General features: G+C 45.3%; 1 protein-coding gene across 11 annotated transcripts in view; it reads left to right on the forward strand.

The window, feature by feature from the left end:
- SP110 (SP110 nuclear body protein) overlaps positions 1 to 16066 on the forward strand; it is a 44818-nt gene that overhangs the window by 23154 nt on the left and 5598 nt on the right. For 4 of the 11 annotated variants that reach the window (XM_060151891.1, XM_060151894.1, XM_060151893.1 and 1 more), the window contains 7 exons: positions 7265 to 7363; positions 7825 to 7967; positions 8338 to 8382; positions 12476 to 12589; positions 13068 to 13183; positions 13800 to 13908; positions 14201 to 14272. In XM_060151891.1, the coding sequence (XP_060007874.1) occupies positions 7265 to 7363; positions 7825 to 7967; positions 8338 to 8382; positions 12476 to 12589; positions 13068 to 13183; positions 13800 to 13908; positions 14201 to 14272 (698 nt within the window). Of the gene's footprint in view, positions 1 to 7264; positions 7364 to 7824; positions 7968 to 8337; positions 8383 to 12475; positions 12590 to 13067; positions 13184 to 13799; positions 13909 to 14200; positions 14273 to 14865; positions 15007 to 16066 lie in introns of all 11 variants that reach the window. The other 7 variants (XM_060151898.1, XM_060151899.1, XM_060151892.1 and 4 more) reach the window with 6 other exon arrangements.

Here is a 16066-nt window from a genome sequence, read left to right on the forward strand (position 1 = left end):
CTCCCTTCCCTCTTTAGACGCCAGCCACACTGGCCTTTTTTCTCCGTTAACTTATTACTGAAGTATAACAGGTGCTACCCAATCTGGGGTCCACAGACTGGTGACATCTACAAGCCTGCTCGCCGCAGGTCTGCAAAAATCAGGAGCTTGTAAATCAGCTGTGACTCTGAGCACACTGGTTTCCTAGCAAGACCCCAGTGGAAACAGCAGCGCATTGATTTTTATTCTGGTCAGATTCCTGTCTCATCGCAGGCCGGCATCTTGAGGAGCACTGATGCACCGTGCTTGTGGAAAAATGCAGGTACCTACTGTACAGCTTCAGGAATGAACACAAAGGGAAAGGCCACACGTACCCAGCACCCAGGTCAAGAAATAGAACATAATCCACACCCATATTCCAATCCCTACCCAGAGCCCCAAGGGTCGCCAGCAGCCTGATTTCTCTGAGCATCGTCACTTTGACATGAACGCTTCACCCTCCATCCTTCTCAGGGCCTGCTCAGTATGTCTCCTCCCTCCTTCACACGCTCCGTCCCCAAAGCCAACCCCCTCACCCTCCTTCCTCCTTTGTTACACAGCCTCCAGGTCACCTTGAACAAAGCCTTCTCTGACCCAGCAGGCAGAGGGTATTTTCTCTTGGTTGCACTTGTCACAGGTATCATTTGTTTCTGATAGTATCAGATCTCTTTTTTAAAAAATTTATTTTATTGAAGTATAGTTGGCTTACAATGTTGTGTTAATTTCTGCTGTACAGCAAAGTGATTCAGTTAGGTATACATGTATCTATTCTTTTTCAAATTTTTTTCTCATTTAGGTTGTTAGATAATATTGAGCAGAGTTCCCTGTTCTAGACAGTAGGTTCTTGTTGGTTATCCATTTTATGTTTTTCTATTTACTTATTTTAACATCTTTATTGGAGTATAATTGCTTTACAATGGTGTGTTAGTTTCTGCTTTATAACAAAGTGAATCAGCTATACATATACATGTATCCCCATATGTCCTCCTTTTTGTGTCTCCCTCCCACCCTCCCTATCCCACCCCCCTAAGTGGTCACAAAGCACCAAGCTGCTCTCCCTGTGCTATGCGGCTGCTTCCCACTAGCTAGCTATTTTACATTTGGTAGTGTACATATATGTCCATGCCACTCTCTCACTTCGTCCCAGCTTACCCTTTCCCCTCCCCATATCCTCAAGTCCATTCTCTAGTAGGTCTGCATCTTTATCCCCGTCTTGCCCATAGGTTCTTCATGACCATTTTTTTTCTTAGATTCCATATACATGTGTTAGCATATGGTATTTGTTTTTCTCTTCTGACTTACTTCACTCTGTATGACAGTCTCTAGGTTATCCATTTTAAATATAGCAGCGTGTTAATGTCAATCCCAAACTCCCAAACTATCCCTCCCCCGGACCCTTCCCCCCTGGTAACCATAAGTTCGTTCTCTAAGACTGTGAGTCTGTTTCTGTTTTATCACAAGTGTAATTAACTGTCTGTGTACATCCTGTTCACTGAGCGAAACTCAAATGAGGTCAGAACATGGGTCCATCTTGCTCATTGCTCGATGTCTCCTCTGTGCCTTGCGGTTTGTGCTTAAATAACTGTTAAATCAATACATTATTCATTCTTCCTCATCAAGTATGAATACCAATATCAGGGCCTCCAGTGACGCGTACAGTGAACTTCATGAAATTGAAAAAGTGCCCCTTCCACCATACACTTGACCTACGTCTGTCAGAGCTGATTCTTGAGACCAGGCCCTTTGCTGCCCTCTGCTGGAAGAACGTGGAAGTGTGCAAATAGATTACAGCTCTGATGTGACTAGGAGCTCCCCACCCTCCCACTGTAAAGGGGAAATCCTTATTCAGTGCACATCCCACACTACCATATGCAGAGGCCCTGCCAACAATATATAAGTGTGTACAGCACTTTACAGTTGGCAAAGCACTTTGTTCCACATTTTGCCATTTAATCCTCAAAAAGGTATTTTTCGGTCCATTTTCCAGATTCAATTAGAGCATAAAAGACTTGCATGAGCTAAAATCAACCTAGGTGTTTTAATCCCAAGTCCTTTGTCCTTTACACTAAAAAAAAAAAAAAAAAAAAAAAAAAAAAAAAAAAAAACTCCTGGTGTTTTTAGGAAACACAAGTAGGAAGCAAAGAGTCCAGGCAAAGGCTGAGAGCTCTGCATCTGCATCAGCTTTTCCTGTCTCCTTAGCACCTCCACCCTGGCTGTGACTTCTGATTTAACGTCGTGTCTCTGTGCTGTTATCCATCATATGATGTGGAGTCTTGTTGCGGTGTTTCTGATGCCATGGAAAGAGCACGAGACTAGGGGCCGGCACGTCCAGATTCCAGGGCTACCTCTGTCTCGCACAGTGTGGTGACCGCCAGCAATTCTCTCTCCAAATCTGCGCCTGAGCCCCCATCTATAACATGAGGATCATTGCCATTGCCTTTCTTTTGTTACAGGTTGTAGTGAAAATAAACAATAGAATGCGTGTGCTGCTTTCACTATTCCCGTAACTAGCGCTTCTCCTCCAGCCACTGCATCCCCCGCCAGGCCCCTTGTGTACAAATCATAGAGCTCCGGCCTTCTCCCCAGGCCATGTCTTTGCAGGCATAGTTTCACCCTGTGCCTTTTCTCTATGTTCTGTAAGAACCCCTGTACTTAGTCTTCCCAATCACTCACTAGGTTTTTTTCCATTCTGCTTTTCCTTGTTCCTTTCATTCCTCCACCGGGCTTTTCATCTCTATGAACTCCCTTTGTTCTTCCCCCGCCCCCACCGTGCAGCATGTGGGATCTTAGTTCCCCCCCCAGGGATCGCACCTGGGCCCCATGCATTGGAAGCTCCAAGCCTTAACCACTGGACCGCCAGGGAAGTCCCTCCCTTTGTTCTTTAATTGCTGACTTCTAGCAGACTTGCCAGGTTTGCTCACATTTACTAGAAGTGACCTGATAGATGTGGGAGAGCTCCACACAGGCCTCGCCCTCAGGCTTCCATCCTTAGAGGCTTGTTTACTGAGATGAGGGTTGAGATGGAGCCAAATGCAGGATCATCAGGACCACATCGGAAAGCTGTCTCCCTTCCTTTGCGACATCTTTGTCTGCTTTTGGTATCAGGGTGATGGTGGCCTCGTACAATGAGTTTGGGAGTGTTCCTCCCTCTGCTATATTTTGGAAGAGTTTGAGAAAGGTAGGTGTTAGCTCTTCTCTAAATGTTTGATAGAATTCGCCTGTGAAGCCATCTGGTCCTGGGCTTTTGTGTGTTGGAAGATTTTTAATCACAGTTTCAATTTCAGTGCTTGTGACTGGTCTGTTTATATTTTCTATTTCTTCCTTGTTCAGTCTCAGAAGGTTGTGCTTTTCTAAGAATTTGTCCATTTCTTCCAGGTTGTCCATTTTACTGGCATAGAGTTGCTTGTAGTAATCTCTCATGACCCTTTGTATTTCTGCAGTGTCAGTTGTTACTTCTCCTTTTTCATTTCTAATTCTATTGATTTGAGTGTTCTCCCTTTTGTTCTTGATAAGTCTGGCTAATGGTTTATCAATTTTGTTTATCTTCTCAAAGAACCAGCTTTTAGTTTTATTGACCTTTGCTCTTATTTGCTTCATTTCTTTTTCATTTATTTCTGATCTGATCTTTATGATTTCTTTCCTTCTGCTAACTTTCGGGGGTTTTTGCCAATATCACTGATGAACATAGATGCAAAAATCCTCAACAAAATACTAGCAAACAGAATCCAACAGCACATTAAAAGGATCATACACCATGATCAAGTGGGGTTTATCCCAGGAATGCAAGGATTCTTCAATATATGCAAATCAATCAATGGGATACACCATATTAACAAATTGAAGGAGAAACACCATATGATCATCTAAATAGATGCAGAGAAAGCTTTCAAAAAAATTCAACACCCATTTAGGATAAAAACCCTCCAGAAAGTAGGCATAGAGGGAACTTGCCTCAACATAATAAAGGCCATTTATGACAAACCCACAGCCAACATCATCCACAATGGTGAAAAACTGAAACCATTTCCACTAAGATCAGGAACAAGACAAGGTTGCCCACTCTCACCACTATTATTCAACATAGTTTTGGAAGTTTTAGCCACAGCAATAAGAGAAGAAAAAGAAATAAAGGAATCCAACTCGGAAAAGAAGAAGTAAAGCTGTCACTGTTTGCAGATGACATGTTACTATACATAGAGAATCCTAAAGATGCTACCAGAAAACTACTAGATCTAATCAATTAATTTGGTAAAGTAGCAGGATACAAAACTGATGAACAGAAATCTCTGGCATTCCTATACACTAATGATGAAAAATCTGAAAGTGAAATTAAGAAAACACTCCCGTTTACCACTGCAACAAAAAGAAGAAAATACGTAGGAATAAACCTACCTAAGGAGACAAAAGACCCATATGCAGAAAATGACAAGACACTGATGAAAGAAATTAAAGATGATACAAATAGATGGAGAGATATACCATGTTCTTGGATTGGAAGAATCAACATTGTGAAAATGACTCTATTACCCAAAGCAATCTACAGATTCACTGCAATCCCTATCAAACTACCACTGGCATTTTTCACAGAACTAGAACAAAAAATCTCACACTTTGTATGGAAACACAAAAGACCCTGAATAGCCAAAACAATCTTGAGAAATAAAAACGGAGCTGGAGGAATCAGACTCCCTGACTTCAGACTATACTACAAAGCTACAGTAATCAAGACAGTATGGTACTGGCACAAAAACAGAAATATAGATCAATGGTACAGGATAGAAAGCCCAGAGATAAACCCACACACATATGGTCACCTTATCTTTGATAAAGGAGGCAAGAATATACAGTGGAGAAAAGACAGCCTCTTCAATAAGTGGTGCTAAGAAAACTGGACAGCTACCTGTAAAAGAATGAAACTAGAACACTCCCTAACACCATACACAAAAATAGACTCAAAATGGATTAAAGACCTAAATGTAAGGCCAGACACCATCAAACTCTTAGAGGAAACATAGGCAGAACACTCCATGACATAAATCACAGCAAGATCCTTTTTGACCCACCTCCTAGAGAAATGGAAATAAAAACAAAAATAAACAAATGGGACCTAATGAAACTTAAAAGCTTTTGCACAGCAAAGGAAACCATAAACAAGATGAAAAGACAACCCTCAGAATGGGAGAAAATGTTTGCAAATGAAACAAATGACAAAGGATTAATCTCCAAAATTTACAAGCAGCTCATGCAGCTCAATATCAAAAAAATAAACAACACAATCCAATAATGGGCTGAAGACCTAAATAGACATTTCTCCAAAGAAGATATACAGATTGCCAACAAACACATGAAAGGATGCTCAACATCACTAATCATTAGAGAAATGCAAATCAAAACTACAATGAGATATAATCTCACACCAGTCAGAATGGCCATCATCAAAAAATCTACAAACAATAAATGTGGAGAAAAGGGAACCTTTTTGCACTTTTGGTGGGAATGTAGATTGATACAGCCACTATGGAGAACAGTATGGAGGTTCCTTAAGAAACTAAGAGTAGGGGCTTCCCTGGTGGTGCAGTGGTTGAGAGTCCACCTGCCAATGCAGGGGACACGGGTTCGTGCCCTGGTCCAGGAAGATCCCACATGCCACAGAGAGGCTGGCCCCGTGATCCATGGCCGCAGAGCCTGCACGTCCGGAGCCTGTGCTCTGCAACGGGAGAGGCCACAACAGTGAGAGGCCCGAAACCGCAGAAAAAACAAAACAAACAAACAAAAAAACCTAACAGTAGAACTACCATACAACCCAGCAATCCCACTACTGGCCATATACCCTGAGAAAACCATCATTCAAAAAGAGTCATGTACCACAATGTTCATTGCAGCTCTATTTACAATAGCCAGGACATGGAAACAACCTAAGTGTCCATCATCAGATGAATGGATAAAGGAGATGTGGCACATATATAAATGGAATACTAGCCATAAAAAGAAACAAAATTGAGCTATTTGTAGTGAGGTGGGTGGACCTAGAGTCTGTCATACAGAGTGAAGTAAGTCAGAAGAGAAAAACAAATACCATATGCTAACACATGTATATGGAATCTAAGAAAAAAAATGGTCATGAAGAACCTATGGGCAAGACGGGGATAAAGATGCAGACCTACTAGAGAATGGACTTGAGGATATGGGGAGGGGAAAGGGTAAGCTGGGACAAAGTGAGAGAATGGCATGGACATATATAAACTACCAAACATAAAATAGATAGCTAGTGGGAAGCAGCTGCATAGCACAGGGAGATCAGCTCGGTGCTTTGTGACCACCTAGAGGGGTGGGATAGGGAGGGTGGGAGGGAGGGAGACGCAAGAGCGAAGAGATATGGGAACATATGTATATGTATAGCTGATTCACTTTGTTATAAAGCAGAAACTAACACACCATTGTAAAGCAATTATCCTCCAATAAAGATGTTTAAAAAAAAAATCCAAAAAAAAAAGAAGCAGCTCCTGTGGTCTGTCTCTAATGAATTCACCCACAACGAGGCTGCGGGGAGGGGAAGCAGGAATTGCTGATGTTTGTGTTAACCCTTTTACAATTCCTTCTCCTGAATCAGAACCCCAGATCCCTACTCAGGGGCTGTGAGTTGCCAAATCCCTCCATAGGCAATGTGCAAACTAGTCTAGAGCTCTCCAGGGTTTTCTTTTACTCATAGAGGAAGAAGCAGGGGAACGATCAAACGATGAAGACTTACACTATCCCTTCAGTGATAACTGCCTCACTCACCCCCATCTTGGTTTGAATCAGGCAATAAAATCATAGACAGAGAAATTTCTCCAGCTACCTGAATGCAAAGAAATATTTTGGGTAGGCAACTCCCATCAGCACAGAGGGATAAACAGGATGCTTATGGAATAAAGGAACGTTAGGTGATAGTCAATGAATTTGTGAATTTAAACACATTCACTGAAGAAGCACAGTATGTTTTATTAAATTATTTTATTTGATGTAGTGTTGGCAGGGGTAGTTTTGTTTATTAGAGACCCCTCTGTTCACATATCTCATCTGCTACTCAAAATGGAAGACTTTCTGTGAATTAACCAGAGGACGCTCCCTACTGCCACTCATGTTATTACTATTATTAGTAATAATAGTAATATATCATTACTATTATTATTAGAATTCATGAAAAATTCATGAGGGAGACAGAATGAAGACTGAGGAACGCTAATCTGTTCTTTTCTACTTTCAGAAAAACCTGAAGATGAAACTCTGGATTTTCACTCTCCTAAACTTCCTGTGACCTGTGGTAAGGCAAAGGGGATTTTATATAAGGAGAAAATGAAACAAGGTGAGTTCCTCGATCTTCTGCTCTTTGGAAACCCTAGATGAAGGAATCACTAGAAGGGAAGGAAATATCCACGTGTGTCATTGTTCAGCACATGGACCCTGCAGGCTAGGCTGCAGAAAAAGCAGTGCTTTTTAGGAAGGAATTTTCAACCTTTTCAATGTCATGGTACATCTGACGACCAGGCCACTCCCCTCCCACATGGAAGTCATCCATGGACCCTGTGACACATGTCCTAGCCACATAAAAGGCAAATTCTGTCCCAATCCTTCACCAGTAGGGCAGGTTTTAGGGCTTCCTTCAATCTGAGAGAGGAGGAATCAGACTCCCCTCCTACTGCTTCCACCTCACAGGGAGTCTCTGGACCCAGAAAGGTAGAGCATCACAAGTAGGGGGCTGGAGGTTTAGGGTGAATTCAAAGAGGACGGAAGTGGATCCAGGAATGGGCTGTCTTTACCTTACAGGCTCCTCAGAGAAGTGTATTCAGAACAAGAAGGGACTTTGGTTCACACCAAGAGAATTTGAAATTGAAGGAAAACGGAAACAATCAAAGAACTGGAAGCGGAGTGTGCTTTGTAGAGGAAAGACCCTAGAACAGCTGCTGGAGGTATTGGAATAACAAGGGACACATAGGTGATGAGTTTAATTCCTTGAAGGATGAGTGGAATTTCAATATCAGAAGGGTGAAGAAATTCCTGTTAGGCTTCCACAGCATGACTGAGAAAAAGCTAAACGATCATAGAAAGACATTGTGGGTGAGAAATTTAGGAACATAGATTGGTGCTAATGGTGGGGAACTTTAAATGCAAGGAGGGATTCAAGAAGCTTAGCCTGGTGGTATCAGAGGGGGTGGGCTGGAAGGAAACTAGATGGAGACAGAGACACCTGTCTTGTTTCATTAGGAAGTGGAAACTTGGATATTTACCAAAGAAGAACCTCGAGAACAACCCCATTCATTGACCCACCCTCTCTTTCAGAAAGGACTTCTGCTCTGTCCTCCGAGAAAAAGTCTCAAGAGAGAGGTAAATAGCAAGTGAACTTCTACCACATTCTCAGTCGTCATGTTGCCGACTTTCTGTGTCCCAAGGCTTGCCTGGGAGTTCTCGACTTTCCCAGCCTCAAGTCACCTTCCCGTTTCAGCACTGCATCTTCATGACGACTGCTTCAGCACACTGGTACATGTACATGCCACCATTATTTTCAAAGTTAATTTTAAGAAGGGAAAGCAAATAACTCTTTAAAGTAAAGATTAGGACAAAAGCGTGTGTTTTAGGAAAAGATCTGTATATTTGGATGATTACCAACAAAAGACGTCAGAAATAGAGTGCCCTAGTTTGAAAAGTAGATACGGTATTGAAATAGACAAGAACAGTATAAGAAAGAATAAGATCATCGCTGATTGAACTCCAAGTATTCCTCAATTCAACATGCTCATTACTGGTAGCACCAGCATGGAATAATGTGTTTGAACTGAGCTTTGTCTCTGCACAGCCTGCCTCCAGGTGAAAATGGCAGTCATCCATTGGCTCTACCCGCTGCCCCTCCCCACCTGTCTTTACTTCCGTAAATACAACTTCCAGTCCCGTTAGATATGAACCTCCAGCAGAGGCAGTGGTGCCTCTCCCATCTTGCCCTGGAGGTTAGCCTGACACTTGGCTGGATTCATTCAAAGTTTATAAGGCAATGATCCCCCAAAGCTGTTTATTGTATAAACCATCTTTTCCATGCTGATTTGAAATATCTTGGTATGTTTAGGGAGGATCCTTGTAATGGCAAAAAATAGGGAAGAATACGGATGTCCATCAGTATTGTAAAATAAACTGATACATCAACAGAATAATACTTTTTAAAAATGGATGGTTTGCAGGTATAGACCCATCCTTCAGTCAGTGGAAAACCACCCAAGGGTTTTAAGGTCAAGAAAGCTTCAGGAAGCTTAAACTGGAAAGAACGTGTATGGAAAGACATTGCTTACGTGAATATGTAAGGCTATGACTAAAAAAATATCTGAAAGAATCAGTTATTCTGGGATGGGATTACAGGGTACATTTGACTTCCGTATGATATATTTCTGTACAGGTGGAATTTTTATAATGATCATTAATTACTTTTGTAACCAGAAACAAAATAAAGATATTTAAAATCCAGATCCTTAATGGCCCCAATATTATAGTTCCTTCTTACTCATAATGCTACCAGTCAGCAAATGACAGCCAGGGGCACACTTGACCTGACCATTCAGTCCCTCCATCAGGAGCCACGTTGAGATAAAGAAAACAAAGTTTAGTTCTGATCATGAATGGACCAGTGCAGGCCTTTCCCCCAGCAACATTTTTCAGCATGTCACTGTCACTCTGCAGTATACCCAGTCTCCACTGGTGTCTAGCTCTGTTTATGTGTACCAGCAAGAGATCTGATGCTAATACTATAAGCACGTGTTTTGTGGCTGCCCTGCAGGCGCTGCTCCCTGGACCCAAGGCAAAATGGGCAGCTCAGGACCTGTGAGAGCCTCTACTTCCAGAAGGGCCCAGTATGCAGCCAAAAGTTGCTACCCTAATGGCATGTAGTGGGGGACTGATAGTTTTTGCTTTTGTTTTTGGGGGGGTTTTTTGGACAAATTCTAGAGCCTTTTGTTGAGGAGTCCCCATTCAAAGTGGGCTGAGGTGCAAATAACAGCTTAAATGGGTACAAGTAAAACCTGTGAATGAGGACTATGTTACCCTCAGAGCCCAAAAGGGGTAAAAATGTTGGGCAGGTGTTGTGGGATTGAGTATTCAGAGGGTCAGTTATCGTTTCTTGACAGTGTCAGGAATAGAGCAGCCCTCAGCTGACCAAACAAAGCCCAGAGATTTGCTGAGCTGGTAGGGCCTTGTACTGCGTGTGGGGTGATGACCCTTCCCTTTCCCTGAGTTCCTTTCTGAGTAGTTGTATATTCTGAATGAGTATGTCAAAGGAGAAGGATGTCATCAGTGTGGTGTCGTACCTGTGCTCCCGGGGGAAGTCGGATGCAGTCACAATTTTGCCTGCAGAGACTGTGTGTGATGGCAAAGCTGTAGAGGTACCCCATGGTAGCCAGGTAAAGGCGTGTTGTATCCCTGCAAAGGTGGAGGCCAGCTGCAGCTGAGATGCTATTGAAATAAGCACTGAACAGAACATATTAGCCAAATCTGTGACAGTAAACCATTTACCACTCGCTAAGTGGATGGCATCAGTAATTGCAATAATATTGGGTATAGGGACCTTAATGGGTGGGGCTCCTTTGTGAGTAACGGTATGCCACTAAATTTAAACAAGGTACCTGCTATCCTCTTAGGGTATTTACCAAACATATAACAGAGGACAAACTGGTATACCTTACCTTAACCATCAAAACTGTTGCCTTACCTAAATGCCCCAAGGTCATAACATTCATTGCCCTAAAATATCCTATAGTGGGCATTGATGCTCTGATCCAACAAATAATAAAGTAAAATAAAATTAAATCTTTGACACAATCAGCTTTATAAAATGGACCTTCCTCTCTGTTAAAATAGTTAATAGAACTCAGTATAAATTAAAACAAGGCCTTCGAGGATAGAAACTTATAATACAAGATCTATATATTTAGAGCAAGAGTGATGATCTCTACTTTTTCTCCATTTAACTGCCCAATTTGGCCTGTTCTTAAACTTGGAAAGAGGGAATGGTGCCTCGTGGTGGATGCCCGCAACCTCAGTGCCATGGCCCAGCAGCCAGCCACACAGCTCAAAGCGTAAGCCAGGAGGGAGCAGAGCCAGTTAGCAATCCATAGCAAAAGAAGAAAGACCCCTGGGCAGGGGGGGTGGTCACCCAGACTCCTGCTTGCTAACCCAAGTGGGTTCAGATAGTGAAACCAATGATGCAACACATGTACTAAGAGAGAATGAAAGATTTATTACCCACATACAGAGGCTTTCTGGGAAGAGGCAAGGTAGGCCACCCAAGCTGATCTGAAAATGGCTTGAGCTAAGAGAGGGTGTAGCCCGACGTTTTATTCCAGTGGGGCAAGGTGAGGACTCCCTTGCTGGGGCGGGTGTGTCTGGCTTGAACTTCTCACTGTGGTCGAGGGAGGGAGGGCGTGTGCTTTCCCATCACCCTGCCCAGATGTGCCAAGAGGGGAAGTTGGGCTTGAAGCCATCAACAGTCAAACATGAAAACCAGAGTCAAACTGTTTATTACAGAATGTGATTGTGGGGTTGTATGTCCTTTCTCTACCATTGCTTTATCATATCATGTGTGCTGGAAACTTTCACTCCTTGAGCAATGGTGCTCAAGGCTCTGGACCCAACCGGGGTCTCAGCCAGGAGGATTGGGCCGGTCTGGGCTATCTGGGAACTGGCATCTGTACTCTGGACCAGGGCAGGCCACGTGTCCAGTCAGAGGCAAGAATGGCCGTAGAGTGTCAACCCCAAGAACAGAGAAAGGCAGACTGACAAGTTCAGGATGGGAAGGCCAGAAAGATTGCCTGACATTCAGGGTCGGAGAGTCCTCCTTATGAGGCCCTGGGGCCTAGTAAGTGGAGGGGGTGAGCAGGAAGACCCCCCAGTTAAGAGAGGTGAACAGAGTCCCAGATCAAGAAGATTTTTCACTCTGGCTGAGTGGCTAGTTTTGCGAATGGACAAAACATGTCCATCCCTTATGCCCTTGCCCAGGTCCTCATTATTTGTATTATGGACGGTTGAGGGAAGTGGCAGGGTTTCTCTCCTTGGGTGTAACTGATTCCCAGGCCCTTTGAGGCTTTGCTCCAGCTCTTGATGGTCTACTTCCTGACCACCTTCCATCCTTCTGGTGGGGACAGTATCACAGTCGGGCAAAGGCAGAAGGACCCCTCTTCCTGACTCCCAGCTTTAGTGCAGAGAAAATGTTCCCTTGGGCGCGTGGAGCCCAGCACTGTCTGTCTTGTGGGGCTGGGAGCGGAACCGGGGTTCCTGCCTGTGAATATCCAGCCGTAAAGACCGTGTTCCTCACATAAATCACTTGTAGAATTTACTACATTTTAAGGCCATGAGAAAGACCCCTATGGTTCCTCAGGCCCCCCAAACAACACATTTACACAGAAACTCTCTGTCTTTGTATATCTTTCTTTCCGTGTGTCAGCATAACGTCAGAGACTGTCCTCTGAGCTGCCAACACGTTTGCCTGGCACGGCGCACAGCGGATGAGGACAGCTCTGACCCAGGCACGGGCAGCCTTGGGGCCAACCTAACTCAGGTACTAATTTACTTTGACTGCAGAGAAAAAGCATTCCTCCTTTCCAAGGCTTGTCAGATGAGACAGTTTGCCCAAAGCTGTGTTTTCTCCAATTTCGTGTACTTACAAACCCTCCCCGGGATCCTGTTAAAGGCAAATTTCGATTCAGTAGGTCTGCGATTCTAACCAGCTCCCAAATAACGCTGATGCCGCTGGTCCTTAGACCACACTTGGTGCAGTAAGGACTTAAACGACCTTCCAACCCCTTCCAGCTCTGACAATCTGTGGTTCATGCGGCAATGCGGCAGTTCTTGCCACCTGCTCTTCCGCGATTGCAAGGCCGGGCTGGTCCTTGGTCTGCGGGCGTTCCCAGTGCGTGCCCCGCTGGGTCAGGCCGAAGCGTCTAGTGGGACCCGAACGCCGTGTTCCAGATTCCCGCAGTGTCAGTGTCCGCGGTTCCTTCTGACCCCAGCGGTGCCCGCATTATCTCCCTTTCTAGCAGGAAAACTCCAGGGAATGTGAGGTATGCTGTAGAGGGGGGCCGCTGCTCTGCTGTGACACTTGTCCAAGGGCCTTTCATGAGGGCTGTCACATCCCACCTGCAGAGGCCGAGAGGTTAGTGAGACGCAGTCCGCCTCGTGCGCGTACACTTCGCCCAGGCTCTGCCTCTGGTCGCTCCTCTCCACGTGGAAGAGCATCCTGGGCTCGGGTGGCCCAGCGCAGCCCAGCGGGGCCGCAGCCTGTGTTCCCTCTGGTATCAGTGTCTGAGTCCATGGCTGAGCCACCCTGACTGCCACTGCCTCCGGGAGATGGCCTTTCCTAGTTTCGTAACCCAGACTCCTGTCCAAGGAGGGTAAGGGACGAAAAACACCAGTTGTCTGTGTTCCGTGAGTATTCAGAAAAGGCAGGAAACGTGGCCTGCTTCTCCCATTTCCCCAGGGTCTCAACAGGCAGATGGAGCCTGGGTCCCCCAAGGGCTTAAGACCCAGTTTCCAATACTTGGGGCTGGTGGGCAGGGCTCCCTGTTCTCCCAGCAGCTCTGAGGGGGGAAGGAGAGCCCACCACTTACCCTGACACCACACTGACCCCTTTGTCGCTGCCTTGATGGGAGACCCCCCCCCTTAGGAGGTGTCCCCTTCATCCCCGGCCGCACCCATCAGCCATTCCCGAAAGGAAAACGGTGACTGTTTCCAGGGACCTTGCCCTCGCTCACTTATGTCCGGCCCCTCAGGAGCACGTGGAGTTGCACCTTCTGCAGGATGAAGGAGTCTCCTGGAAGCCAGCAGTGTCTTGGGGAATCTGGGGTCCTGGCAAGGCAGATGCAGCCCAAGGAGCAGTTGGTGAGTCGGATGGGAACCCCAAGCCTACCCCTTTCCCCTCAAAGAGGCAAAGGGTCCAGGAAAGGGCACCCAAAGGAAGCCTTCAGTGTCTCACTTCAGAGGATGGAGCTTCAGTGCCCAAACATGGAGGACAAACAGAATTCAACCCCCCGCCCCCATCATGGTGCATATTGGCAAACGGGGTCGGAAGTCCGCTGTGCTTGGCTGCCCCTGTTTGTGGTACCTGGGCAAAAGCTTGGCTTCACTTTCTCCAAATAACATTTCCCTTTAAATCCCTCTTCGCACTTTACAGAAATGTGAGTTTCGCCTCTTGAAAGCCTACTGTCATCCACAAAGCTCTTTCTTCACGGAGGCCCCATGTAATGTAAGTCCTATTAGATGTTTCTCATCCTCTGGGCATCTCTCTGACGTTAAACTCATTCTGGAAACGTGGAGCGTGCGTCCTGCAGGTACCTCTGTTTGCAGAGAACAGAAGGTTTAGCTGCAGACTCTGGAGTGGCACTGCCAGAGTTGAATGGGGTTCAAACTCGACCCCATTGCATCCCAGCTCTGGGACACAGACGAGTTGCTTCTCCTGCCCCGTATCTCAGTTTCTCCTTCTCTTCTGTGGGAATGTCTTTATTAGAGAGAGCATAGCGTTGAGGGTACAGACTCAGGAGACTTGAACTGTGGGTTCAGTGTAGCTCTGCCAGTTTTTAGCTGTGAAATCTTGGGTAGGTTACTTAACTTCTCCATCCCTTGGTTTCTCATCAATACAACAGGGGTAATTATAGTACCAATCTCTTAGGGTTGTTGTGGAGATCCTATGTTAATATAGTGGCAAAGCTTAGAACAATGCCTGGCACATAGATGTCGGATGTTATTATCAGTATTACCCTGGAAATAAAGGCTTGTGTTGGATCCATTTCAGCGATGACGGCTATGCTAACATCACCTCTTCGATGGCTTTGCCCCTAGATTCGAGATTATGGTGAGCCCTTTAGGGAAGCCATGTGGTTGGACCTGGTTAAGGAAAGGCTGGCTGAGAAAGTGTACACAGTGGCCTGGTTTCTACGGGACATACGCCTGATATTTCGCAACCATAAAACATTTTACAAGGTAAAGGGCATTTCCTGCCTCCGTTTCACATGCTTTCTACTTTCCCCTCATTTCTGGCGCAGCACAGCCTTGCAAGAAGCTTCCCCAGTCTTGTCCCGGGGAGAGCTCAAAAAGACAAGGACTGTAGAAGGAAACTGCCTCCTAACCCCAGGGGCGGAGAGGAGGATGTCCGGAAGAACAGCAAGCAGGACAGGGAAGGATCCTTGTAAACGGTGCCTGGAAAAAAAATCCATCCTCAGTTTCAGAAAGATACGCTCCTCCCACCGAGGAGTCAATTTCATCCTGCCTCCCTGTTCAAACTAGGGGGAAGGCAGTTCATGCTTCCATGGTCCTTCCTGCCTCAGAAACACAGAAATAAATGAATTAATTAACTTAAATGAAATAAATTAAACATTCAGGATGCTCATGCTTGGATTTTTACTCTTGAACTTCCCAGTGGACTCGAACATCCAGATTTGCCTCCAGCTGGTGTTGCCTCCATCCTTCGTTAGTAGGGAGAGTCAACGAGTTGAGCTACCTTGCGATCCAAGGCATTCTTAGCTTTAGCTTATTGAGTTTTCCCTGATTTTTACTCTCACTTATACAGGTGTTTCTTGGGACACATCTAGGTAGATTCTCATCTCCACCCAGCCTCCTTCCTCTCCTGCATGCCACAAGTTGGCATGTTCACTGTAAGCTGGTGTCCATCCACGGAGCTGGAGGGGAAAGAGTCAACCCAGGGAGCCCCTTGATGCCTGGCACAGTCTTAGCCTTGGAGGACAGAAGGGTCAACCTTTCTTCAAAGAGTGGGCTTTCAAGAAAAGCTTTATCTTTCTCTGTTTTGCACCAAACTCAGGCTTTGCAGGGGTCAAAATCAGCTCATCGGTCAAGATCGCCTGTCAGGTCTAAGTTAACAACCAGGCAGAGTCTCATGCATTTGAACATTTGAGCGGCAGGCAGCGTCTTCCCACCTATTCTGCCTGACGGCGGGGGAAACACAGCGCTCGGGAAAGGGAGGACAGGGCTCCAAAAAAGCACGAGTGATTTGCTGGCCCTAATCCTTCGTCCTTAGACCTCTGTG

The sequence above is a fragment of the Lagenorhynchus albirostris genome, chromosome 6, assembly GCF_949774975.1.
Source record: "Lagenorhynchus albirostris chromosome 6, mLagAlb1.1, whole genome shotgun sequence".
Lineage (NCBI taxonomy): Eukaryota > Metazoa > Chordata > Mammalia > Artiodactyla > Delphinidae > Lagenorhynchus > Lagenorhynchus albirostris.